The following is a 26,706-nucleotide window of genomic DNA, read 5'->3' as shown; positions in this document are numbered from 1 at the left end:
CAAGGGCAACATGTTTTAATGTGTATTTTGTCCTTGGGACATGTAGGCCTAACCCCTTACAGCACAAACTCTTTGGCTGCCAGTTTACAGTAACAAATTATGGATCATGGAAGAGCAATGTCTGCAGTTAAGGTAATATTTGTGTCAGTGTGTCAATGCTGCTCAAACTTGTATTCATGGTTCATTAATGCAAATCCTTTATTATTAGGGTGAGTGCTCTAAGTAAATGTTGTAAGCTTGGACTGTAATACTGACAGTGGTTCCAGTATAAAATGTGTACACACGTTTTCAAAGTTTAGCAATATGAGGCTAAGCATAATGCCCCAAGAATGCTCTCTGATTAGATGCAAATATTTGCAGAAGCTTGAAAACAAGCTTGAGGAGTCTTTGCTTTCAAAATGAAATGTTCACAAAAAAATGCAAGTAGGAAAAAAAAACATTTGGCTAAACTACTGTAAAATTTTAAGTACCATTTCTTTGCAACATCATTTAGTAATACGTGTTGATTTAGGAGAGCATAGCCTAAAGATATTCATAATGGAAAATCGGTGTAACAAGTTTCAATAAGATTGTGGGAAAAATAAAAATAAACATGCATGGGCAAAGCCAGCAGGTCTGAAATTGATGGTCAGCGTTTTGGACTTCTCAATGTCTGACTTGGTTTGGCATGATTTTTGTAGAACCAAATTGGTGCGGGAGCTGCCGGGTCCTCACCGTATATAACAAACATTGGCAAAAGCAAAAATAGTTTTTCGCCTCAAAAAGCACACATTGCCACGGCAGTTCCTGGCAATGAAGACAACTACTTTGTGGGCTGATAATCTCCTTGTGAAAGAGCAGAATGCTGTCACTCACAGTGAAGCCAGCTGATAGACCGAGAGAGAGAGACGGAATTTTAATAAGCGCATAAGGTCATTGTTTACGCCAGACCTAATTAGGGGCCCAATTATTAAATTAAGTCTAAAAAGTGCACCAATGGTATATGTCCTTGTATTAAGTGCAGATATACAACTTTCATGAATTCACAAAAAGTTACAGAAGTAGGCCAAGAAATAGTACTCCTAGAAAATATTAGTGAACTGTATTTTAGCATGAGCAAATATGCATGTGTCTATATGCTCATGTGAAAATCTGTGTGTTTGCAAGTTCACTTTCCCTCCAACCACTTTTGTCATGGTCAGGAGTTAAGTTCCAACCTTTCTCAGTATGGGAAAAAATTAAAGAAGAGTTGGTGAAAATCCTTAAAACATGCAAGTTAGTAGTTATGCACAGACTCAAAAGGGCATGCCAACCCTGGACCTATTGCTTTCCACTACCTATAGCCCCAGTATGTAGATCTGCAGAAACGTGGCAACATAAAGGAATGGCTAGTATTCAAACACTACTATGCTAGGGGCATGGCATAATCAGACAGGCTAGATCAGAGATCTTATACAATAAGATTGCTGCCATAATTTGTTGCCGCATTACATGGCACAAAAGGGACAAGTGGATTTTGTTACAGGACAAGTAGATTTATGAAGCAAACTGCCCCATGGACAAGTAGATATTTTATTAAATTCCACACCCCTGCATTAGTACTGGCGAGGATGCACAAAGTTAGGAGTCCAAGAAGGAGAGGAACTTCAGTTTCATCAGCAATTTCATATATGCAGCAAAAAAATGTTTCACCTCACTCGTCAACCCACTTTAGGTGCATTAGGGCACATTTTATGACATAACTTTGACTCATGACAAGAGCCCAAACACCAAAGACCATTGTGGATTGGGTTCATAACCAATATCTGCTTTCTGCACTCATGGCATGACATGAAACTTGTTTTTGGAGGAGACATTGTCCCCTGGTACACTGTCAGAGGTCAAATTTGAGGTCATCTGAAGACCAACACAGAGTAGGGATCTCCGGATGAGCCAAGGGCCAAAAAGAAGGGAAGAAACATCAGCAAGCCTGGGTGGCGCTCATATGCAGCTCCGCTCTAACACTTCTGTGGCAGTACAGAGTCACTGCAGAGCTACCTATCTGCACACAAAAGGCATTGCTATAAAAGTCTCTGCATCTAACCTGGGGATATTCTAAGAGTGAGTTATCTGCAGTTAGAGGAATCCATCAGAAATGACTGCTACTAGGGCCAATCCTATTTGAGCAATACAAATACCAGAACAGAATCAAAATTAATGAAAATAAAAAGCAACAAAAAAAACCCCTAATGTTTACAAGTATTGAGAAAGAAAAGAAAGCAATGTAAGGGTGTTAAGAAGGAATGTAGAGGGAGAAAAAAAAAGCGGAAAAAAGCATGGTGGCGGAAAGAGGACCTTAGTAGAATCAAATCTAGTTTATGAGTCTTACAATTAAACAAAAAAATACATGTGGGGCATCATGTTTTAAAGCGATGGTGCAGACATGAACGTAACATTCTGGTGCTTAAGAATCGTATTGTGTTGACCAAAAGCTATCAAAAGGGTGACTGGAAGCTGAGATTTATGGAGTTATACCTCAGACACTTCGCTTTGTATCCCTTAAGAATGGCTATTTCTTCTATGTGCTTCAATTAATCAGTAATATGTAAATTATAAACAAGGACCCAACTGGTATTACTTTTTAGGCAGTTACATTGATATGCAAAAAGCATTACATGAACAGAAATAAGGAGACTCAAATTGGTTTAGGAATGTGCATTAAGCATCATATATTCAAAAAGAAAGGAGAGAAAACAGTTGTAGCAGCACTGTATAAAGAAACAAACCCTAATTGGACTTGGTGCAGGGGATGTGACTGACATACGGATAGCGACAAGTGACAATTGTGATCAGCTGGGACGGCGCGTGAGGTGCAATTGTGCAAATATATACAGTGAATCAGGACGACGAAGTGGCTCATATAACAGTACAGAGGATTTCTGTTTTGAATGAACAATTCAGTTGAGCCAAGGCAGGGGATGCGCCATTTAATGAGCCGAGGAGTTGACGACGTTTCGATCCTACTGGTTCAGGATCATCTTCAGGACAGATTTGCGTGAGTGAAGCCGTGCTGTACAGGGAAGGAAAGAGGGGAATCAGGGGGTTGGAAAGGCAACCATGGAAAGAAGTCAAAGCAGGGAACGAGTGAGGGGGGCGCGGGAGTGAAGGGGGCCATAGGAGCATAGGCCGGCTAGTGTGGGATTCCAGGGTAAGAGAGGAGTGAATTCGCTGTGTCCTAACTATGGCAAGGCCCTACCGGTGGTTGAGCACTGTGTGGGTCAAGTCACAAGTGACCAAAGGAGAAGTCAGGCGCGTGCAGTCTGGATTATGGCATAGGCCGGATAGTGTGGGAATCCAGAGGAAGAGAGGATTAAAGCCGCTGTGTCATAGCTATAACAAGGACCCACCGGTGGTTGAGCACTGTGTGGGTCAACTCACAAGTGACCTAGGGAGAACTCAGGCGTGTGCACTCTGGAGATGCGTGTCGCGCATAACATGGTTTGCGGGAGACGGTGTTTACGGTAGCAAGAGGATACTGGGTCGGGGCCGCGTCTAATGAGGCTGGAAGGTGGTAAAATCGGGTGCTGGGGTGGGAGCGCGGGACCGGAGTGGTGCGCGAATATCGCAGGGGCGCTGGAGAACCCAAGGCCTGGTACCTGTGGTGTGATCAGGGCATAATCTAATTTTGCATTAAACTGAAAGTGCAATTGTTAAAGAATGCCACTTATTTTTGTGACATTCCTTTTAAAGGTTTATGAGATATCTACAAACATGCATTGTACATTCGCTATTTAGATAAATGTGCAAACATATATTGTTGATAAAACAACTTCATAATAATTAACGGGCATTTACCAAATTAGTAAATTCTTCCAATTTGTTCTCTTCCTGGACTGTTTTCATTACTTAGAGCCTAGGTACCGCAGGTCTGAGTACTTTATGAAAAAGCAATCATAAACATTCACTTAGAGTATAAAGTAGACTTACGGCTTCATCATCTTTATTGTGTTTTTCATCTGGCTCTCTGTCTGAGTCTTTGTCACTTCCGTCTTCCTTATCACTTTGTGAATCTCTGTTGGTGTCCTCTTCATCAGAGTCACTGCCTTTGTCAGAAAGTTCTTCTTCTTCCTCTTTTACTATTATTTCCTAAAAAAAAAGTAAGGCTATTTTATAGCAAACTGCCAGACAATTTTACATAGCCTTAAATGTGACACTGGTGCAATTATCTGAACAGTCCTAAGACCACAAAACATTCAGTCTTTTGTGTTTTATGGTTTTCAAGTTTATAACAAAACACAACATATTGCGAAATGTCAAGATGCACCTCCAAGGTATCAATTTTTTCTTCAAAATGTCTGTACATACAAGATAATTAACATTGACATTAGAAGAATATTTCTTTATAATATAGGCCTATTTTCACCTTTCTATTGCTACGGTTTCCGCACCTCTATTTTCATAATTTCTGTTCATTCACAATAACATACCATAATTTTGCATCCATGTAGCAATACTTTTCCATATCAATATTTATGCTTCCATACACCAATTCATCCTTCAAAGCACTATCTTAAATATTATAAATGAAGGTACAAAAACATTTTTTGTGTCATATTCAACCACAAGAGACTAACAAGATGTTTAATTGACATTTTCGGCTTTGTAAGAAAATGTTAAGTGCATTTGTGCAGATCATTCCCTTCATCAATATATCTTCTGAAACTCCGCCGCCCCCTATCCTACCACCAGTACCCACAGGGCACAGCCTTAAGCCATGCAAGGCTAGTACAGGGCGCAAGCCTTCGCCTTGGACAATGGTTAGTCCCCTGACCACAATTCCAGCAGTAGTGGAGCGATCTCTGGCAATGTCAAGCACTCAATTTCACAACCCATAATAGCTAATGACCATTGCCTTGCCCAGAAAGCATGGGCATAGGGTGTGGTACTCATATCTTGCACCAAGTTCCAAAGAGTCCAGATACACGACATCCTAAATACATGCCCAAGGGGTAAAAAGGTCAATTTGTGATCTTTGAGCATGCCTTGAATTCAATGCATTTGTTTCTTTTCTTGACACCCATACAGCACCACCAGTACCTGCTGGCATGGTTGAAAGGCGATGCCTTTGCCCAAACTCTATGCTATGTCAACTTTTGTGCCAAACTGGTATTGGGCATGCATATCAGACGTTACAACACAGGTCTTTACTTCGCATGCCTTAAAACTACAGGCATTACAATACATTGCAATACCCCGCAGGGCTGTACAATGCATGACCCCTTACCTGTGTTGTAATGTCTGATGTATGTGTGTGTGTTGATGTGTATATATGTATTATAATATATATATATATATATATATAGTATCAATGTATTTGCACAGATATAATTTTTAACAATTACATCAAGGATCGTCTGCCTCCTCACCCTTAACTCCCCCTCAGTATGTTAATATATGCATTTCAAATTCACGTACAACCTTGTTTCTGCACTCCCGGCTGGGATATGCAACGATAGAATTTTGACATGTCATGATTTTAAAATAATTATTTTTGCACATATTTGGGTGGATTCCATGGATACATGATTAATTCAAACGACAAAGCATAGTACTCACTTTAATATACGTTAGTCAGATTGTAGACATTTTTTGCTTATCTTTATAGTGATAGGTAAATTGTATTTTGTTTATTTCATTGTCAGATCAAGACGTAAAAATCATAAATGTATATATATCTACAATGATAGAAAGGGAGCAACTTAGTAATTGGAATATGTTTTCTACGAATTCGTCCCTATGGTGATAACTAATGCTCTGGAGTATGTCGTTTATGTCTATTGTATCAACCATGGCCAATCACGAAGGTTTGTTGTTTTTTATGAAAGTAGGAGGGTTTCCCCACACAGATTACCAGCGAACAAGGCATCAGGGAACGCCGAAACGCGTTTGGTTTTTTGAATACAGCAATGCACATAAGAGTAAATAAATAAATTATCAGCGGCTGCTATACAAAGCAAGAGTAAATCTCTCTAATTTTGGTGAGCGCTATGAGAGAATACGGCGTGGAGAGTGGAATCTGGATATATATATATATATATATATATATATATATATATATATACATACATACATAACACAAAAACACACACGCACACACTGTTTTCCTCTTTTTGGGTGTTGGCCCCTAAACCCCCTTTTTTAGCAGATCAGTTTTTGGGGTATATACCGTCAAACCCACTTTTTAAACCCCCCTTACATTCTTTACCCACTACATATAACGTAAATTCACCTTTACCTTCTTTACCTCTATATAACCCTAAACCCTATAATTACTCCTACCTCCCTTTGCATCCAATCAACCCTAAACCCTATAAATACCCTTACCTCTACCTACCCTTAAAACCCTAAAATCACTTATGTTCCTTTACCACTACCCACCTATTAGCCCTAAAATCACCATGCCCCCTTTACTCCTACCCACCCCTTTATCTTAAATTTACCCATAATCCCTCTACTTGTGGAAAAGTAAATTTTGCCATGTTATATGTGCCTACGTGTTCCCCATCTTATGTTATATGTGCATGATCGATATGCATGTATTCCCTTCTGATCGATTAAAGACGCAATTACAGTTGTGTCCATCTCTAGTATGCCAGTTTCCAGTCTTCGTGAATACAACGAATATTAGGCCTATGTAAAGTTATGTTGCCACGTTTCACAGTGTGCACGTTAATTCATTGAATTATCCCCGTTTCTAGGCCTCAAAAGGGCCCGGACTCAGATTCAGCTCCTGTCTCCTGAACCCTCTCCGAGGAGCGATACAGCCCCCACCTGTATCCCTGACCCTTAGCTTACTTTCATGCCTCGCAGTGCCCGGCTCGGCCTGGCTCTGCCTCCGAGTCTGCCAAGAGTATGTTATGATTCTAGTTATCAGTCCAGCCCTCCTTCTCTGCATTCCTAAGCTACTGAATCGCATCAATAGTTTCCGTCATGGTCTAGCCTTTATGTCTCCATGTAAGAGAAATACTGTATTAATATTCATTTAATATTCCTCACACACGCACTATATGTAGAATTATGTATGCACCAGTCTTAATGTCTGTTAGCCTTTACCCCGATAACTTTTGGATTCTATCAACATGTTCTCTAAACACTAGATACTAGATAGGCTTTAGGTACATGTCGCTCTGACACTCCAGACTTTCGTCTCCTCTTCTAGCGCAGAAGTCATAGCCCCCCAGTTCTCCCTGGTAACACGTCATTGCCAGTTTGCGCGCATCACTAGGTTAGAGGTCCCAGCTGCTCAGGTAGCCCCCTCCATGTTTCCGCCCCGTTTATGACATATTCTGTTACGTTTGCATCACATGTCTATGTATACGCCCTGTACACACCTCTTGTTACACCCACTTTATGCCTTATCTTTCGCGACTGCTACAAACTCCGCCTACTGCTACGCCTACTGTATTGAATGCAATGTATTTGTTTAACTATAAATATTGTGCACTGTTATTAAAAGTTTGCTAGCCATTCCCAGATCCTGCCCCGGCAGCTGCCGGGCCCTGCCATCCTATTCCCGTACAGGCTGTCCTGTTCCTGTCCTTTTATGCTTAATTAAAGCCTGTATACTCTAGCTACCTCGTATCTTGACTCTTATTTATTGAGCTAACTGTTTATTAATTATAGTCAAAAATAGAACCGGTAATTAATTATTTATTTACCACATAATGGCGCCCGAATAGGGACTTGCCCTTTCCCCACGCGCCGGAGAAGCCACGCAGGCCCCCTGATCCTCTGCAGCCGTGACGGAACCATACCGTGCACGTGCAGATATTGCTGCTTCAAGTATCCCTCAGGCCCACGGAGGAGACGGAGGTTGCGGTCCAGCGTCCAGACGAGGCGGTGGAGGAACGCGGCGAGTCCCGACCAGAGCCCAAGCCGAGAGTCCAAGGTCCGAGGTATCCGGAGGCCCACCTGTAACTGAAGTCCGAAGTTCGTCCGTCCGTCGTCGTAGCAGTCCAGTCCAGTCCGAGGCCTTCCGTTCTTGCTGCCCGGTGAGTACCGTTGCTGGGGTAGTATCTAGACAGGGTCAATTAATTTGTCTCTGGTCCGTGGGTTTGGGTACACAGATCCAACACGAAGTATCCACTTAGGTGGATGCGGGTCCTGACGTGTCTCTTTATGGGACCGGTAAGTTTCGTACTGTTTTAGCAGTGCATCTAGTCTGTTCTAGTAAGTTCTGTTCTCGAGAAATTCATGTGTTCTGTTTTCAGTATTCCAGATAATATTCTGTCCGAACTGTTATTTTAAATGTTATTCCATGTGTTTTCAATGTCGTGGTATGAATGATCTGTTTTCAAGTAATTATTGTGTTCATTGTGTATAGTATTGTGTCCAGACTCTAGCCTAGTTATGCCTCTGTTCTCTAAACTACGTCAGTTAAAAACTAGAAAAGGTCTGCTCGAAGAAGCAGTTCCTGTCCCGCCTAGGGACAGTCCAGGTCATTTCATGTATCACAAGCATGGCATAAGTGCCATATTATATCTAGATTTATGGGTGGAGTACACCAAGGAATTAGAGGAAAAGTATAGATGGCCCGTATCAGGTACGCGGGATGCCGAGTGCATCATGCGAGTAGAAGAAGCATTATGGAAAAAGAAATCTAGACAGTCCCAGAAAGATGCCATCGAGTTATGGCGCAAAGAATCTCATAAAAGAACAGAGAAAGAAATCAGAAAGTCAGAATTAAGTAGAGAATCCTCAGAAAGAGCCCAAGAAATGGAATTAATCGAAATAGGTGAACGAGTTAAAGCCGAACAGTCAGACAGACAGAGAAATGCCCTCATTAAGGGTATGTATCCTCTTCTTGCCGAGGGCTTGCCAAAAGCAACCCCGGAAGCATCATGTAATTTTCCGCCGCCATTGGTTCCGATTAAGCTACGTCACAAACCGACCGCAGCTGATATTTTTCTCTCGTCCTATTTGGACGACACAGTCCCAGAATATGCAAATCCTGTTCCGCCAGCTCCTGTAAATAATGTAATTCCTGTTCTTCCAGCCACCGGGGCTCCTGTTACAGCACCTGTTACGGTACCCCCGGTCCAGGCCATAGTACAAGTTCCCGCTACATCAGTCACTCTGCCAGCACGAAGAGTATCAGTCGATGATTCCAGTTTAGGGGCCGCGGGGGGAGGTCCTCCTGGTACCCCGCCGCCACACAAACGTGTAACGTTAGTCGAGTTACATGAACGTGCGTTACAGCGTACGCCCAAATATCAGTCCGTTGCAGATATCAGACGAGCTCTTACCGAATGCCGTTATGATCCGGTCCCAGGCGATGATAATATGGTTATATATTCATTGCGTGTAAGACGGGTGACCGAGTATTTGGACACCCTACCGAATATGAAAGAAGATCTAGACAGAATATATCGTTTCATCCGTACAGGAGAAGATTCAGAAAGTATTGGTGAAATCATGTCTCTAAGGAAAGCTGAGACCCAGCTCATGCTATTGAAGTTTTTAATCAATTGTTTAGTAAGGGAACAAGATTGTCCGACTAAAGATCCGACCGAAATGAAAGTTCTGACAAGGTGGAGTGATAATATAGCCGAGGGAAGACACAAGACACTCAGTAGTACAGAGAGTATGTACAAGAAAATTCGTAAGGAAATAATAAGGTTACACGAGAAACGCAAAGCAGCACAAGTAAGCGAGAAAGAAAACGACTCTTCTACCGAAGAGGTAGAAGACGAGAATACCGCCAGAATAGCGTATGTAGGTAAATCTAGATTTCCAGACCGACATTTACGCCTAGAACACAAGAATGTCTTCAATCTTCCAGCACCAGAACAAGGTTCTCTAGAACAAGTATTTCAAGCTACCGATCACATTCTGAAATCACGTATCGGTTATAGTGAACTTAGCACCATGCATGAACAAGAACTAGCCCGATCAGCAGTCCGATGGGTTACTGATTCTACCACTTTTCCAGACGAAATAGTGGCACAAATGTTTCTGAAACTGCTCCCAGCCGAGCAGCGACTGGTGGGTATGTATATGATCCAGCACCTCATCACGCGGTATGAGGGTCAGCATTCTGATCCAGGTCTGTTACATGATGTCCTGAACGAGTTACTCCAGTATAAATGGAAAGGTTTAGGTACCGATTTAATTAGTGTCATTCTAGAACAGCGCCACAAATATAGAACGTTTCTGAATCCGCATTTTGTTCACGTCTCACCTCCAGAAAGTAAACCATTTTACATAGATAGACAGAATCCGTTACGAGAAGTACATCCAGTTAGGACACCGGATGGTGAAATGCAACGAGTATTTGTTTACACCCCTCTCACAAAGATGGAACTCTTAGAGATGAAGAAATTAATTCCCTGTCACGACAAAGATCCAGCAGGGTTCCATCGAGAATTAAAAGACATGCTCCGTATGGGAGAATACACGTATCCTGATATTATTAAAATGTTAAAGGTCCTGTTGCCCGCAGGGGTATATGAAAAACTCAAGGAAAAAGAATGGGAGGTGGGAGAGAAAAAGATTGATTGGACAGCTCTAGAAGCTGAAGATAAAATACGAGTACCAGGTACCGGTCTTGGGGAGAAATGTTAAGAATTGCCCGAGTTACTGATTCAGGTTTTGCCAAGATTATTAGCCACGAAAAAGGAAGATTGGGATGCAATCTCAGCATGCAAACAGAAACAGGATGAAGATACTAGTGATTTTTATTCTAGATTCGAAAAATGTTTCATTATCAACAGTGGTCTCAAGACGAGTAGCGAGTCATACCCTCATCTTTTTGTTACTAAACTAGTCGAGAATTCAAGTCCACAAGTTAAAAATCGAGTTTTGAAAGTCGAAAGTACTTGGCAAGCTAGTACCCCGTCACAGATGCTCCAGATGCTCCAGTATCACCAGAATAGAATCAGGGAAGAGCAAGAACATGAAAGGAGACGTATGAAAGACACGAAAATGAAGGTACTAGTTGCACAATCTGTTCCACAAGACAGTCAGAAGAGGGGTCCGAATCAAGCCAGTCATCCTGCAGCTCCCGTTAAAGGGACATGCAATTATTGTAAACAGCCAGGTCATTTTATAAACGAGTGTGCAGTTCTGAAACACAACATAGCAACTGGTAAGACTAAAGAAAGACCACGTCCGCCTAGACAAGAGCAAGTTTCACAGACTTCTCAGTCACCACAGAATGCACAACAGACAGTTCCAGCACCGCAGCCTATCGCTGCAACACAGCATGTTACACAGCAGATGTACCAGTATGCTCAGTCAGAGTATCCAGAGTATCAACAGTATTCATGAAATAGCCTAGAGAGGGAGGTAGGCTTGCCTCTCATCGAGATACCTGTAGATCAAGAGGGTCCCTATGTACACAGTCAAGTATTAGGGAAAGACAGAAAGTTTTTGATTGATACAGGGGCAAGTAGGACTACTATCAGTCATGACGAGGTTCCAGGGGCTCCGCTCTCAGGCTCTAGAAATGTTTCCCTTGGATTTTCAGGAAAGCCTATTGTAAACGAGATTTCAAAGCCAGTTACTCTAGAAGTTGGTCCATTGTCCCGAACTACTGATTTATTACTTACGAAATCATGTCCAGAAAATTTGTTAGGCATTAAAACACTGAAAGAATTAGGTGCAGTTATATGCTGTTCCCCAGAAGGAATCCGTTTGTTTTTAAGGGATTTTAAAGGTCACTATGTATTACGTGATTTTGATCCAAGATTGTCCAATGTACCGCAGCATTTATGGGCGCAAGGTCCAACTGATGTAGGTTTTATGCAAATCACACCCCATCGTGTGACCCTCAAGCAAGGTATAGTCTTGCCACGAATCAGACAGTACAGATTGCCACCTGAGGCTGTAGCAGCCTTATCCAAAATTATTGACGAGCTCATTGCTCAAGGAGTGGTTGTTGAAACTGACTCCAATGTATGTAATTCTCCTATCATTCCAGTCGTGAAACGTACTGATCCAAATGCACCTCCAGTATATCGATTAGTGATTGACCTTCGAGAACTTAATAAATGTATCATACCCCAGTATCCAGTAGTCCCAGATATTTCATCCTTATTGACAGCTATTGATCCCGAAGCTACATTTTTTACTGTAATAGACCTCAAGAATGCATTTTTCAGTGTTCCCATTCATCCAGACAGCCAGTACCTTTTCGGTTTTTGTTTAAATGGAAGGAGCTATAAATTCACACGAGCTCCTCAAGGTTTCACAGAAAGTCCTAGTATTTACAGTCAAGCACTTAAGAGACAACTAGACAATATTCACATGCCAGCTGACACTGCCCTGCTCCAGTATGTTGATGATCTACTGATCACAGCCCGTTCTGAACGTGACTGCGAGCGTGCGTCACTTACAGTTCTGTATTTCCTAGCCGAGATGGGGCACAAGGTGTCCCCTTCGAAGCTTCAGTTCTGTGTCCAGCAAGTGATCTACTTAGGCCACTTACTGTCCAAGTGGGGTAGGCAGTTGACACCAGACCGTATCCAGTTGATAGCGAGTCTTCCACAGCCCAAGACACAAAAGGAGGTACGTGCTTTTATCGGCCTTACTTCTTACTGCAGACAATGGATTCCTCAGTATGCATTTCTAGCCAAGCCACTGATACAGTTAACGACACAGGAGGCAGCCGTATCGACTGTTCTCCCTTGGACCCAGGAACATACTCTTGTTTTTAATGAATTAAAGAAAGCCTTATGCCAAGCACCTGTTCTAGCTACACCGAACTACAGTAAGCCTTTTACACTTTTTGTCACAGAACGTAATGGTACTCCATTATCTGTTCTCACACAAGATCAAGCCGGACAGTACAAGCCCTGTGCTTATTTTTCGAGCACATTAGATCCAGTAGCCCAGGCTCTGCCTGCGTGCCTCAAGTCAGTTGCAGCTACAGCTCTAGCTATCAGACAAAGTGATTCCATAGTATTAGGACACTCCCTGACAGTACAAGTTCCACACTCCGTGGAAGTTCTTTTAAACCGAACACAGACTCAGCACTTGACCATTGCACGTTTAACAGGTTATGAACTGACACTGTTCCAGCCACACATAGAAATCAGACGCTGCAACGTTTTAAATCCTGCTACACTGTTACCGTCAGTTACTTCAAATCCTGCCACACATGACTGTGTGGAAGTTGTCAACACTATGACTAAGCCAAGACAAGATCTGACAGACATTCCATTACCTAATCCCGACCTGACACTTTATGTGGACGGTTCATGTATGAGAACTAGTACAGGAGAACTAGTAGCCGCGTATGCAGTGACTACTGATACAGAAGTTATTGAAACACACCGTATTGACACCCTGTCTGCTCAAGCAGCAGAGCTAGTTGCTCTGACCCAAGAATGCATACGTGCCAAGAACCTGAAAGTAAACATATATACAGATTCACGTTACGCATTCGGAGTTGTACACGACTTCGGAGTACTCTGGCAGGAGAGAGGTTTCATGACTTCTCATGGAACCAAGATTCAGCATGGTCTCCTCATTCAAGCTCTGTTAGATGCAATACATTTACCGACAGCTATTGCTACCATGAAGTGCAAGGCACATACGAAAGTTACTGATATCATTTCCCAAGGTAATGATCTAGCAGATCGAATAGCCAAGCTTACAGCTCAGACCCCAGACATTCCAGTTAACAAGACACAGACATGCATTCCAGAACAGACTACTTGTATGACAGTTAAGGACCCTACACAAGATGTCATAGACATACAGTTACATGCTACTCCCGAAGAAATAAAGAAATGGTCCGAACAAGGAGGGGTCCAGACAGATCAGGGATGGTTGACGAAGGGAAAAGCCACATGGTTTCTCCCCGACTCTATGGTTCAAGTCATTATCAATACCGCACATAGTCCAGCACATCTAGGAGAAAAAGCCATGTTAGATAGTATACAGAACCTTTGGTTCAACAAACACTTACGAGCTGCGGCCAAGCAGAAAGTCCGTACCTGTATGATATGTTGCCAGTTCAATCCAGGTAAAAGTGTCCCGGTGGAACAAGGTGGATTCCAGCCCCCTGACCACCCTTTTGAAGTCCTCCAGATGGATTATATTCAGATGGAGCGATGTCGAGGTTTCAAGTATGTCCTTGTAGTTGTATGCGCTTTGTCCAGGTGGACAGAAGCATATCCAGTCCCAGATTACACAGCCGCGACCACTGCCAAGCAGCGGGTTCGTGAATTCTTCCCCCGTTATGGACTCCCTAGGGTCGTGTATTCTGATAACGGCCAGCCATTCTCATCTGAGTTAATGAAGCATGTTTCCCTTTTGTTAGGGTACCAGTGGAAGTTCCATTGTGTACGCCATCCTGAAGCAGCCGGTCTCGTAGAGAGACATAATCAAACTCTGAAAATCAGTATTGCTAAGACATGTAAAGAGAAAGGTGTAGACTGGCTAGTTGCCCTGCCAGTTGCTCTATTCTTCATGCGGATGGTTGCACATTCCAGATCAGGTCTGTCCCCTTATGAGGTCGTATTCGGCCGCCCCCCAAATATGTGGGGTACACCTAGACCCCGCAGTATTACAGATGTTTCCAGTAATATGTTGACAGATTACCTAGCTTCCTTGATGTCTGCCCTACACTCTTGTCGTTCACAGGTTGCCGCCGCATTTCCAGACAATACTGAAGTGAAACCGCATGAGGTCATTCCAGGTGACCTAGTACTGGTCAGGAACTTTGATCGTTCAAGTCCGCTGGAGCCTCGCTGGAAGGAGCCGAGACTAGTCCTTCTGACCACCCGTACGGCCGTGAAGTTGGAAGGCCGCAAGGGATGGGTCCATCTGTCCCATATCAAGAAATTTCATGGAGTCCGATCAAAGACATTTTTAAAGGACATTTCTAAAGACTGTTCCATTTCTAAAGACTGCCTGAAGCCAGACTCTAAACCAGACATTGATTTGAATCCCGAACTGAAAGTTCCTCTGTTAGAGAAAACTCCGCAACAGGAGTATAAGTTAAAACTCCGGTCTAATAAAATAAGTCAGCCAGTTTAATTGTCTAAGTCCCCCTCGGGTGAAACGGTTAGACAGGTATCTGACATGTATGAGATAGACCCCCATAGTGAGAGAGTTAGTCAAAACTCTATCCGATGTATCGTTTTTCTAAGTTTTCTATTGTTTCTAAGTTTGATGGTTACCTGCACAAGTTATGCATTGCATTTATGTTTTCCAACTTCTCATGTAAATAAGTTTTCTAATGCTACAGTAGAGCACACATTTAGTGATCTGCCTCCTCACGAGCTATCCTATCGTCTTGCTACGAGAAATAATACATTCATTAGAATGTTACACTATTCACACCAGACCAGCAATGCTACTAATTGTTGGGTGTGTGGTCGACTCCCCCCTTTCCAGACACCGAAGGGAGTTCTGCCACTCTTTCCTTATCCGTTTTCACATAATGGTTCGTGTGGAGCATGGTCCACGTTAACATCATCCTCCAATGATATGTCCCTTCTGAATAGAACATGTTTCCCAGACAAGCAAGGTCTCTCCCATAGAACAGGGTTAGATCTAGAAAATGAAGTTTATAATTTAGGTAATTATTCTTCGAATTTTATGGTCCTGAATGTTCAGTCTGATACTACTCCAGACTTACCTGCTATTTCAGTACTACCAGTCAAAGGCGAATTATGTGTCAGAAAGAATGGTTCCGCACATGTAGGACATAGTGATTGTACTACTACTGTCGAGTATAGTGACAGTGGGAAATCTATTTTCAAAGCTTCACGTCATTCTTATTTTGTTTGTGGTCAGACCGCATATGTTCGTCTGCCCCTCGATTGGGATGGAACATGTTACATTGCCTTCCTACTGCCACCAGTTTTCCTAGCCCCATCTGATTATCACAGAAACACACATCTAGTACACGTCAGACATAGAAGGGAGATCGAGTCCCCAATTGTCGATCAAACTGAAACTGCTCTAGAACAGTATACAGATTTCAATAAAGGTTTCTTTTTCTTCATAGGCCCTGTCCAGAATAGTAAGCTAATACGTAGATTAACCAGAACCCTTGAAGCAGTAGTGAATGAGACTACTTCTGCTCTAGGTAACTTAACTGAAGAGCAATCTGCTATGAGATTTGTCGTGCTCCAAAATCGTCTCGTTCTTGACGTCATACTGGCCGATAGAGGAGGAGCATGTAGAGTCATCGGATCTAGTTGCTGCATTTTCATTCCTAATAACGCGCCGTCTGTTTATTCAGCTATAACCAGACTTCATAAAATTGCCCATCAGTTACACCAGAATCCAGGCACCTGGACATGGTCCGGTTGGCTCTGGAGTATCATATCCGCTTGGGGATGGAAAGTATTGTCATTCCTAGGTATTGCAGTAACGATCATATTCAGTTGCTGCCTCTGTATACAATGTGGCCCTGCGATTTGCGGCATTTGTGCTACCTCTTGTATTCCTAGTCCTAAGTCCCGTTCCAAGACAATTCGAGACGAGCAAATGATGCTATATGAAATAATAGATGGTATCATGAATATTGATGTTTCCTGATGGAAACGTAGGGCACAAGGAGGGAATGTGGAAAAGTAAATTTTGCCATGTTATATGTGCCTACGTGTTCCCCATCTTATGTTATATGTGCATGATCGATATGCATGTATTCCCTTCTGATCGATTAAAGACGCAATTACAGTTGTGTCCATCTCTAGTATGCCAGTTTCCAGTCTTTGTGAATACAACGAATATTAGGCCTATGTAAAGTTATGTTGCCACGTTTCACAGTGTGCACGTTAATTCATTGAATTATCCCCGTTTCTAGGCCTCAAAAGGGCCCGGACTCAGATTCAGCTCCTGTCTCCTGAACCCTCTCCGAGGAGCGATACAGCCCCCACCTGTATCCCTGACCCTTAGCTTACTTTCATGCCTCGCAGTGCCCGGCTCGGCCTGGCTCTGCCTCCGAGTCTGCCAAGAGTATGTTATGATTCTAGTTATCAGTCCAGCCCTCCTTCTCTGCATTCCTAAGCTACTGAATCGCATCAATAGTTTCCGTCATGGTCTAGCCTTTATGTCTCCATGTAAGAGAAATACTGTATTAATATTCATTTAATATTCCTCACACACGCACTATATGTAGAATTATGTATGCACCAGTCTTAATGTCTGTTAGCCTTTACCCCGATAACTTTTGGATTCTATCAACATGTTCTCTAAACACTAGATACTAGATAGGCTTTAGGTACATGTCGCTCTGACACTCCAGACTTTCGTCTCCTCTTCTAGCGCAGAAGTCATAGCCCCCCAGTTCTCCCTGGTAACACGTCATTGCCAGTTTGCGCGCATCACTAGGTTAGAGGTCCCAGCTGCTCAGGTAGCCCCCTCCATGTTTCCGCCCCGTTTATGACATATTCTGTTACATTTGCATCACATGTCTATGTATACGCCCTGTACACACCTCTTGTTACACCCACTTTATGCCTTATCTTTCGCGACTGCTACAAACTCCGCCTACTGCTACGCCTACTGTATTGAATGCAATGTATTTGTTTAACTATAAATATTGTGCACTGTTATTAAAAGTTTGCTAGCCATTCCCAGATCCTGCCCCGGCAGCTGCCGGGCCCTGCCATCCTATTCCCGTACAGGCTGTTCTGTTCCTGTCCTTTTATGCTTAATTAAAGCCTGTATACTCTAGCTACCTCGTATCTTGACTCTTATTTATTGAGCTAACTGTTTATTAATTATAGTCAAAAATAGAACCGGTAATTAATTATTTATTTACCACATACTATCGACCCCCCCTACGTTCATTTACCACTTTGCACCCCTTTACCTTAAATTCACCCATTACCCCTTTACCTCTACCCACCCTTACAATCTAAAATAAATGGCTCTAAAAGCCCCTTTACCTCTCTACCTACACCTTTATGTGTGGAGTAAAGTACTGAATGGTAAAAGATGTTTGGCAAAGGTAAAAACAGCCATAGGGAATCACTTATCTGTGTGGTACTTTACTGTGTTATAAAGGCAGTGAGAGTGTGTCATGAGGAGTAAAGGTTTTGGTCACAGTTGGATTAAATGACTGACGTCTGAAAAGATTTTTGTTGTCCAGCTGGCTATCCATATATTTGGGAAAGTTGGAGTACTAGAGTCCCACTACGACAGGCCTGCAGAAATGCAAAATCTCTGGGGTTGCTGCAGCTCTAACGGCTCTGTAACACTTACTGCACACTCCACAAAACTACTTTTAACATCCCATGGTTATCTCACTGCAAAAAGTCCAGAGATCCTAGATTCTGTGGACTTTGCAGACTATGCCAATTTGAGCCTGGGAATTTCACTACAGTTCATACAAAACTACGTCATTACTGAAGGGTCACTTGGAGATCACTGAACCTAGACGGCTGGTATGTAACCGTTGGGCTCGGATGATTGCATGTTTTTGTCATCTTGGAAGAAGTCTTTGTAGTCACAAGATAGGTGACTCCTCTCTTGGGCGATAGTGCGCATGGGCATTGACTCCCTCCTTAGATTGTTTTTCGCCATGACGGGAAATGATGGAGTTAGTAGAACTAGAAAAAGGGATGTCCATGTGTGTGCATCTAATTAAGATAGAACTGGAACAGATACAGGATCCGGGGATGCGGGTGGGCGTATGAGACTCGGCAGCTCTACATGCCAAGAACAGATGCATACTGGTAAGTAGCATTTTCCGTTCGAGGCATATGAGCTGCAGATCTCACACTGTGCACTGATTGTACAGCAATGTCTTCCCTAGCGGTGGTCCCCTGTATCTGGTGCAATAGTTTGAAAAAGAGTTTTGAGGACAGCTTAGCCTACTGCAGCTTGCTGCTTGGCTTGAATGTTTAGGAAAGGTGTGTGTTGTAGACCATGTTGCTGCCTTACAGATGTCTTCTAGGGGAACGTTCCTCAAGAAAGCCCTGGAGGCTCCTATTTTGGGTGTGGAGTGCGCTCTAAGAGGAACTGCTTATGTACGTTTTGCTTTGTGATAGCATATTTGTGTACATTTTACAATCCACCTTGCAATTCCAGCTTTAGAGATGGGGTTGCCTTTATGTGGTGGAGAGAAAGCTACAAACAGTTGCTTTGTTTTACGAAAGGATTTGGTCCCATCAATGTAATAGAGAAGAGCTCTTTTCACATCTAGTGTGTGTAGAGCTCTTTCTGCCACTGAGTCTGGGTTTGGAAAAAACACTGGCAACTCTACTGATTGATTTTGATGAAAAGGAGTAATTACTTTTGGAAAGAATTTGAGATTAGACCGTAGAACCACCTTGTTACGGTGTAATTGTAAAAATGGTTCTTGTATAGTGAAAGCTTGAATCTCACTAACTCTCCTAAGAGAGGTAATAGGGATAAGGAAAGCTGTTTTCCATGTAAGGAATTGCAGTTCACATTTATGTAAGAACAATGTTTAGGTTCCACACTGGAGAGGGTGGCAACCTAGGAGGAATGATTTGTTTTAATCCCTCCATAAAAGCTTTGATTGAAGGTACTCTGAATAACGATATATGTTGTCTATTTTGTAAATATGCTGCAATTGCTGCAAGATGTAAATGTATAGATGAATATGCTAGATTACATCTTTGTAGATGGAGAAGGTAGCAGATGATATTCTGGATGGAAGCATCTAGAGGATCAATTTGATTATTAGTGCAGTAAATGGCAAATCTCTTCCATTTTGCAGCATAGCAAGCTCTAGTAGTAGGCCTTCTGGCTTCTTTATTATATTCATATAGTCTGGTGGGAGGTTAAGGTAACCAAACTCTAAGACTTCAGGAGTCAGATTCAGTTGACTTGGATCTGGATGCCGGATGTCTCCATGGTTCTGCGTGAGCATAAATGGTGTCAGACACAGTCTTTGGTGTGGAACTAGAGAGAGTTCCAGCAGTGTGGTGAACCACGGTTGGCGTGCCTATGTGGAAGCTACTAGGATGAGTTTGAGAGACTGTTGTCTCAGCTTGCATACTACTAGTGGTATTAGTGGGATTGGCGGAAAAGCGTACGCAAATCTGACTGACCATCGTATTGCCCTTGGACAACCGGTGTGGAAACCTGGCGGCGAAGGTTGGACATTTTGCGTTTTCGTGTGTGGCGAACAGATCTATGTCTGGATGACCCCACTTGTGAAAGAATGGTACAAGAACTTGGAGATGTATTTCCCATTCCTGAATCTGTTGTGTCTGTCAACTTAACAGATCTGCTATCAGATTGTGAACTCCTGGACGGTGTTCTGCAAGCAGATATATGTTTTGTGGAATGGCCCATCTCCAAATGTTCTGAGCGAGCTGGGACAGTTGCAGGGAATGTGTGCCTCCTTGTTTTTGAATGTAGAACATGGCTGTCATGTTGTCTGTGAGGCTCAAGACAGCTTTGTCAGTACGTGTACTTGGAAGGATTTCAGTGCTAGGAATATTGCTAGCAACTCTAGGTGATTGATGTGAAGCACTTTTTGTTGAGCAGTCCATTTTCTTTGAGTTGTATGGTGGAGCAGATGGGCTCCCCATCCTGTGACGGATGCGTCTGTTGTCAGTACTATTTGTGGAACAGGTTCGAGGAACGGCCGCCCTCTGGTGTTCCACCACTGCAGAGAGCTGTGTGTGCGGCTGTCCACCAACACCAGGTCTGCAAGTTGTCCTTGAGCCTGATTCCACTGATGTGCTAGGCATTCCTGCAATGGGCACATTTGCAGTCTTGCATACGGTACAATAAAAATGCAAGATGCCATCATGCCTATTAGTTGCATGAACACTCTGGCTGGGAGAAAGTGTTGGTTTTGAAACTTTGTGACTAAGGCTTGAATGCTCTGTATCCTGGCTTGACTGTGATAAGCTAGAGCTGTATTGGTGTTTATGGTAGCCCATAGGAATTGATGTACACGAGAGGGCTGGAGATGTGACTTGGTGTAGTTGATTGTAAACCCCAAGTTGTGCAGTGTTTGAATGGTTTGAGTTGTGTGTAGGACACACAGCTTGACTGACTTGGCTTTTATGAGCCAATTGTCTAAGTATGGGAAGACATGGATATGTGGTCTTCTGAGATGTGCAGCTACTACTGCTAGGCACTTTGAAAACACGTGTGGTGCAGTTGTGACCCCGAATGGAAGGACTTTGAACTGATAGTGTTGTCCTTGTAGAACAAATCTGAGATACTTCCTGTGAGAAGGATGTGTGGGAATGTGAAAGTAGGCATCTTTGAGGTCTAGTGTGGTGAGGAAATCGCCTTGTGGCAGCAGTGGGAGCACTTGTTGTAAAGTGATCATGTGAAAATGATCTGAGTGTATATACAGATTGAGAGGCCTTAGGTCTAGAACTGGTCTTAGTGTCTTGTCCTTCTTGGGTATTAGGACATAGAGTGAGTAAACCCTTGTTCCTTGATGCTGCAATGGAACTAACTCTATTGCGTCTTTTTCCAGCAATGAGAGTACCTCTTGTTGGAGCAGTGTTAGATGTTCTGTGGACATTGGACGCTGTCTGGATGGTATATGTGGAGGAGTAGCTGTAAGCTCTAGGCAGTAACCATACTGTATAATTTGTCTTAACCACTTGTCTGTTGTAATGGCATTCCAGCCAGGTAGGAACTGTGTTAATCTCCCCCTACAGGAGTAGAATGCTGTTGGGGGAGCTGAAAGAAGTCACTGTTTAGTGGTGGAGGGGGTTCAATTGTTATTACCTCGACCTCTTCCCTTGTTGTTGCCTCTGTAGCCTCCTCTAAAGTATCCTCTATTGGAGGATGTTTGTGTATTTGTCTTAAAGGAAGCTGAATTGTCTGCTCCAGTTTGTTTGGAGCCTCCTCTGTAGAAGGAGTGACGAAAAGAGCATCGTGCTTGGGTAGACTGCAGAGCTTCCATCGACTTCGCTGTGTCAGTGTCTTTCTTCATTTTTTCAAGTGCTGTGTCTACCTCTGGACCAAACAATTGTTGTTGGTTGAATGGTTGATTTAAGATAGTGGTTTGCACTTCTTGCTTAAATCCTGAAATGCGTAGCCACGCCTGACGTCTAAGGAGGACACTGGTGTTTATTGCTCTGGGTGCAGTGTCTGCTATATCAAGTGCGCATTTAATGGAGGCATTTGATATAAGCTTACCCTCTTGTATGAGGTCATTTGCTTGTCCCTTATATTGGTCAGGTAGATGTTGTAAGAGCTTCTCTAACTGATCATAGTGAGCCCTGTCGTATCTTGCGAGGAGGGCCTGTGTGTTAGCGCTGCGCCATGTATTGCTAGCTTGGGCAGCTATTCTTTTCCCTGAAGCGTCTATCATCTTTGATTCTTTATCAGGAGGTGGTGCTTCGCCTGAAGTTTGGGAAATTGCTCTTTTCCTAGCGTTTGAAACTACTAGGGAGTCGAATAGTAGCTGTCCTTTAATGTAGGCAGGGTCCCAATGAGCTGGTCTGTACTTTTTGTCTATCCTTGGGGTTATGATTCTAGCTCGTACAGAATCTTTAAACACTTCTGGTGCATGCTTATGACTCCTTTAATCATTGACAGTATTTGCACAGATTTTTGGGAGTGTTCAAAAGTATCTGATAAAAAATCTTCCTCTGCCTCAATTGAATGCATGGTGACATTGTGATAGATGGCAGCCCTATTAATTAAGTGTCCAAACCCAATATTGTCTTCTGGAGGAGAAGGTTTAGATGGATATGTATGTGGGTCAGGAATATCTGGTACATCCTGTGGGTTTGGATACTCCCAGTCTGGTGAACCTGTTGGGTAGGGAAAAGGGTCATCTGGGTCTCTACCTCCCCCATGCTATACTCCTCATCATCAACATCCTGAGGAGGTGTATGTGGTGGAGAATGAGGAGGAGAATTTTGAGATGAAATGTTTAAAGGAAGAGTAGGTGAAGGAGATATAGGAGAAGGGTGCATAGGAGATGTGACAGAATCCTTCTTCTTGACAGGCACTGGAGGTGTAGGTGCTGTATTTGACTTCCTCTTCCTGTGTGGTGTAGTGGAAACATGCCCTGTTTCTGGATCAATGTAGATCCTTTTTTGCAAAGGATCTGGTTGGAAAAACTCTTCTTGAGGCACAGGCTTCAGCGCCGATTTTTTCGGTTCCGAACCGGTTTGTTGCTTGTCTTTAGCCTTAGGAGCTGATGTTGAGTCCTTTCGCGTAGATTTCGGCACTGAAGATACTGTCTTTGGAGCAGAGGCCTGTTTCGTGGACTTGGAAGCAGGCTTTGTCCGTTTCAGCATCGAGGGTATCGGCTTCGAAGTGGAAGCTGTTTTCGGGGCATCGGAAACAGGCTTTGTTGTTTTCTGAGTCGCTTTGTCTCTTGGAGTCGACGGTTTCGGAGTGTCTTTCGGAACCGGGACTTCTTTTTGTTTCAGTGCCGAGGGAGCAGGTAGTATCGGCACATGCTGTCTGCTCTAAATGGAGCTACCGGAAGGCTTCATTATTTTCTTCGGAGCCGGGCTCGATGGCGGGGCTTTGAGTGTTTTTTCGGTCTTGACTGGGCCCCGCAGGCGGAGTGTTGACCCGTGCCTTCGATTTTGGTGTTTGGGCTGGAGTAGGGGCAGTGGTACTCACGCGTTGACCCGAAGGTATGGAGTAATCGGAGTCATCTGCCTCAGATACGATCTGGAGATCATCGGAATCTTCTTCTGGGACGTATCGACCTCCGTCGAAAATATCCACCGGTTCCGGAGTGATCTCTGCATATTGCGTCGACGAGCCCTCAGATCTCGAATGGTCTTTTTCGATTGAAAGGATGCACAGGCTGTGCAGCTGGATTAGTCCTGTTCTGGCAATAAGCACAGGTTACAGACCTCGTGATGGTCACTGTGTAGAGATTTTGCTCCACACTCGGGGCATCTTTTGAATGGTGTCCTTTCCATGAGGTGTAGGCCTCACGGCATGGGTAGGTCCAACGGCCCGCGTCGACAACTGGAATAGAGCTGATAAAGGAGAGTCGATGTTTATCGATATTGAAAGTTGTTTGGTGAAGTTTGAAGAAAATTTGTACGTGTCGAAGTACTTGAAAAGTAGATTTCGAACCGGAGCAGAAAAGTTTCATCCGAACCCAGTGGCGGAAAAAAACAATCTAAGGATGGATGCGATGCCCATGCGCACTATCGTCCAAGGGAGGAGTCACCTATCTCGTGACTACAAAGACTTCTTCCAAGACGACAACAACATGCATTCATCCAAGCCCAACACCAGGTGGCTATCTAATGCACAATGTGAGATCTGCAGCTCATGTGCCTCAAACAGTACGTTACTGAATGCAGGTGACACTCTCCAATAGATACTAGCTCCTGGATATTTTTTTTATAAACCCCTTTACATAAGCACTATCGAGGAACATGCCAAAGACCTGTCCTTTAAATTATATTAGAAAACGAAAATTACAGCGGTCTCAAATTGGGAGTAAGTGTGTCTTGCTCATCCAAATAGTAGTACTTAGTAAAGAAATGCACAGACACCTAGGTCTTTGCTTGGCAAATAGATTGAATAGACACGCCCCACAAGATGGTAGAAGTTGCTGCTTTGCCCCTTAAAGCATGAGATCAAAAATTGCTCCACTCTTTATGCACAAATAGTTCAATCCAGAATAAGCCCACTTCCTAACTGCCCCAGGATATATGCAGATGTAGCAATTTAATGTACATTTCGAGTCCAGCAAATGCAGTCTCTTTCCCACTAGAAGCATGAGGCATACAGCAGAAAGATTCCAAAGAGACTGATTGAGATAGGTGAAACTAACTATTTTTGGTAGAAAAAGAATGTTTAGCTGGGATGAAGTCTGTGTTTCAGGAATACTTGCAATTGTAAATTGTATTTATACAACACTCACTGCCCCTTGACGAGGAGCTGAAGTGCTTTATGGCGATTAGCAAGCTAATCAGGAACTCAAGATTAGAGTTTAATAGTTAGTATATTAGTAATATGTGTTTTTCCCCTTGTGGATTAGTTGTGTTAAGTTTGTGCTCTTGAGGATTTAGTAAAGTTTTGAAGTAGGGGTAGTTGATAAATTGTTTAGAAAGGGGAAGTACTAAGTTGATATAGGGAGTAGTGGTCATGTGTGCCGTTTAGTTCAGTGATTTAGCTAAAAAGGAGCGGGTACTTTTGAAAAAGGATGTTTGGGAGTACATAGTAGTAATTCAGAATACTGTACAATAAAGAGACAGAAATGGCTTACAGTTCAGCCACACTCCTGGCCGAAGTGATTCCTGCCCACAAAAATCGTTTATGAAAGAATGAAGTGAAAGTCCGGCATGTTGAGAAAGGAAATAATCCTGAAGAGGAAGGAGCAAGTTTACCTTGCATCTTGGGAGTAGCAAATCAGAATATCATAGATGCTTGCCCAATATGGGGCCATGATCATTATATATGCTTTTGACAGCCGATCTTGTGAATTACTTTTTGAATAGAAAAGAAAAGGTCACGTGAAACAAAACATCGATACCAAAGACACTGTATACCCCACCAACTGGAGAGCTTCATGGAACAGTACTCAAAATACCTTTCTGCTTGGAATTGTAAATAGATCTTTATCTGTGAAAGAGGCGAGCTTGCGCCTCGGGAGGCAGCTCGTGACACACTGACAGATGCCTGATAAGGCAAGCTGTCTCTATGTTCCCATTCAATGTGCTACAAAAATCCAGATTCCATTGCCTGTGGCTGAAAAGAGCACTAAGAATTTCTTCAGCCAGTGGAGGGGAGAACATGCCTCCATGTAATCTATGGCTGTCGTGCTGTCTGTTAATATTTACGACCAAGTTCATTGAATCAGGGAGAGGAAAGATTTCAAAACTAACCTGATTGCCTTTAACTTCAAAAGATTGACAGAAAAATTATCCCTTTTTGACACCACCAGCTATCTATTGTCATAGGTCTCTAACGAGAGGTGAACTAGGATTGGTTCTGCACGCCAGCGCCTAAATATGCTGTGGAAAGGGCAAAAACATTAAAGTTGGAGAAGCTTGGGCTATGGCTCCTGTTTTTTGCCACTTTACCGTACAGCTGTATCCCTGAAATTTTCAATACTGCTGTTGGAATTTTTTTGCTGGGGGTGGCAGCCCAAGGGCCCTTGCAGTTGTTTTACTTTGCTGTGCACATTTAATCTAGTAGTCTGCTTCACGTAAGCATGCCTGTCAAATGGGCTTGCGCCTCCCAAGAAAAGTTAGTAGATTTCATCCATGCAAGGCAGGTAAATCACTGCATCAACAGTGTCCAGAAAAATCTATGAAGATTGTTTGGCAGCATCTATTTCTTTCTTAATCTCGGACTTAACAGAATCTTAGATTAAGTTATAGGTGTGGCCATTTCACACAGTGCATGGGTGTATCAGGCCAGCAAACAACCTGCATTGGTGGCAAGACGAGACAGATTTCTGAGTCTAAGTCTAACATAGGCTTTATTGTCCAACCCCTCCAATCAGGGGGGCTATGGTTATTTTCAGTGCTTATATTGGCCCACTAGCAGCATTGATTTGAATAATCAAGAAACTGCTTGTCTGTCTCAGTGATCCCCGGCTAACTCTCCATCTTCCTTTCAGTCTTGCCTTTATTGCTGCATTGACCACTCAGTGAAGTAACAGTCACGTTTTAGGAGAGTTAATGTCAGTGTTGGGGTCATACCTCGGTATATATCTGAAGATATGTGGTTCAGGATTAAAACATTCAGACCTACAGATGGTAGGCCCAAATTGCACAAAGAGCATTATTCAGGATAGAACATAGATGGATACTTTCCACTGATCAATTTGGGTTAAATGAT

The 26,706-nt window shown here is 43.0% G+C and overlaps 1 protein-coding gene across 1 annotated transcript in view; it reads right to left on the bottom strand.

Annotated features, from left to right (window-relative positions):
• The window catches only part of SEC63 (SEC63 protein translocation regulator), an 844,363-nt gene that overhangs the window by 196,226 nt on the left and 621,431 nt on the right, over positions 1–26,706 (bottom strand). The window contains exon 17 of the mRNA XM_078648413.1: positions 3,946–4,104. Coding sequence (XP_078504539.1) covers positions 3,946–4,104 — 159 coding nt within the window. The remainder of the gene's footprint in view (positions 1–3,945; positions 4,105–26,706) is intronic.

This window comes from Lissotriton helveticus, chromosome 6 (genome assembly GCF_964261635.1).
Source record: "Lissotriton helveticus chromosome 6, aLisHel1.1, whole genome shotgun sequence".
Taxonomy (NCBI): Eukaryota; Metazoa; Chordata; class Amphibia; order Caudata; family Salamandridae; genus Lissotriton; species Lissotriton helveticus.
This window is presented reverse-complemented; position numbering and strand designations above follow the sequence as displayed.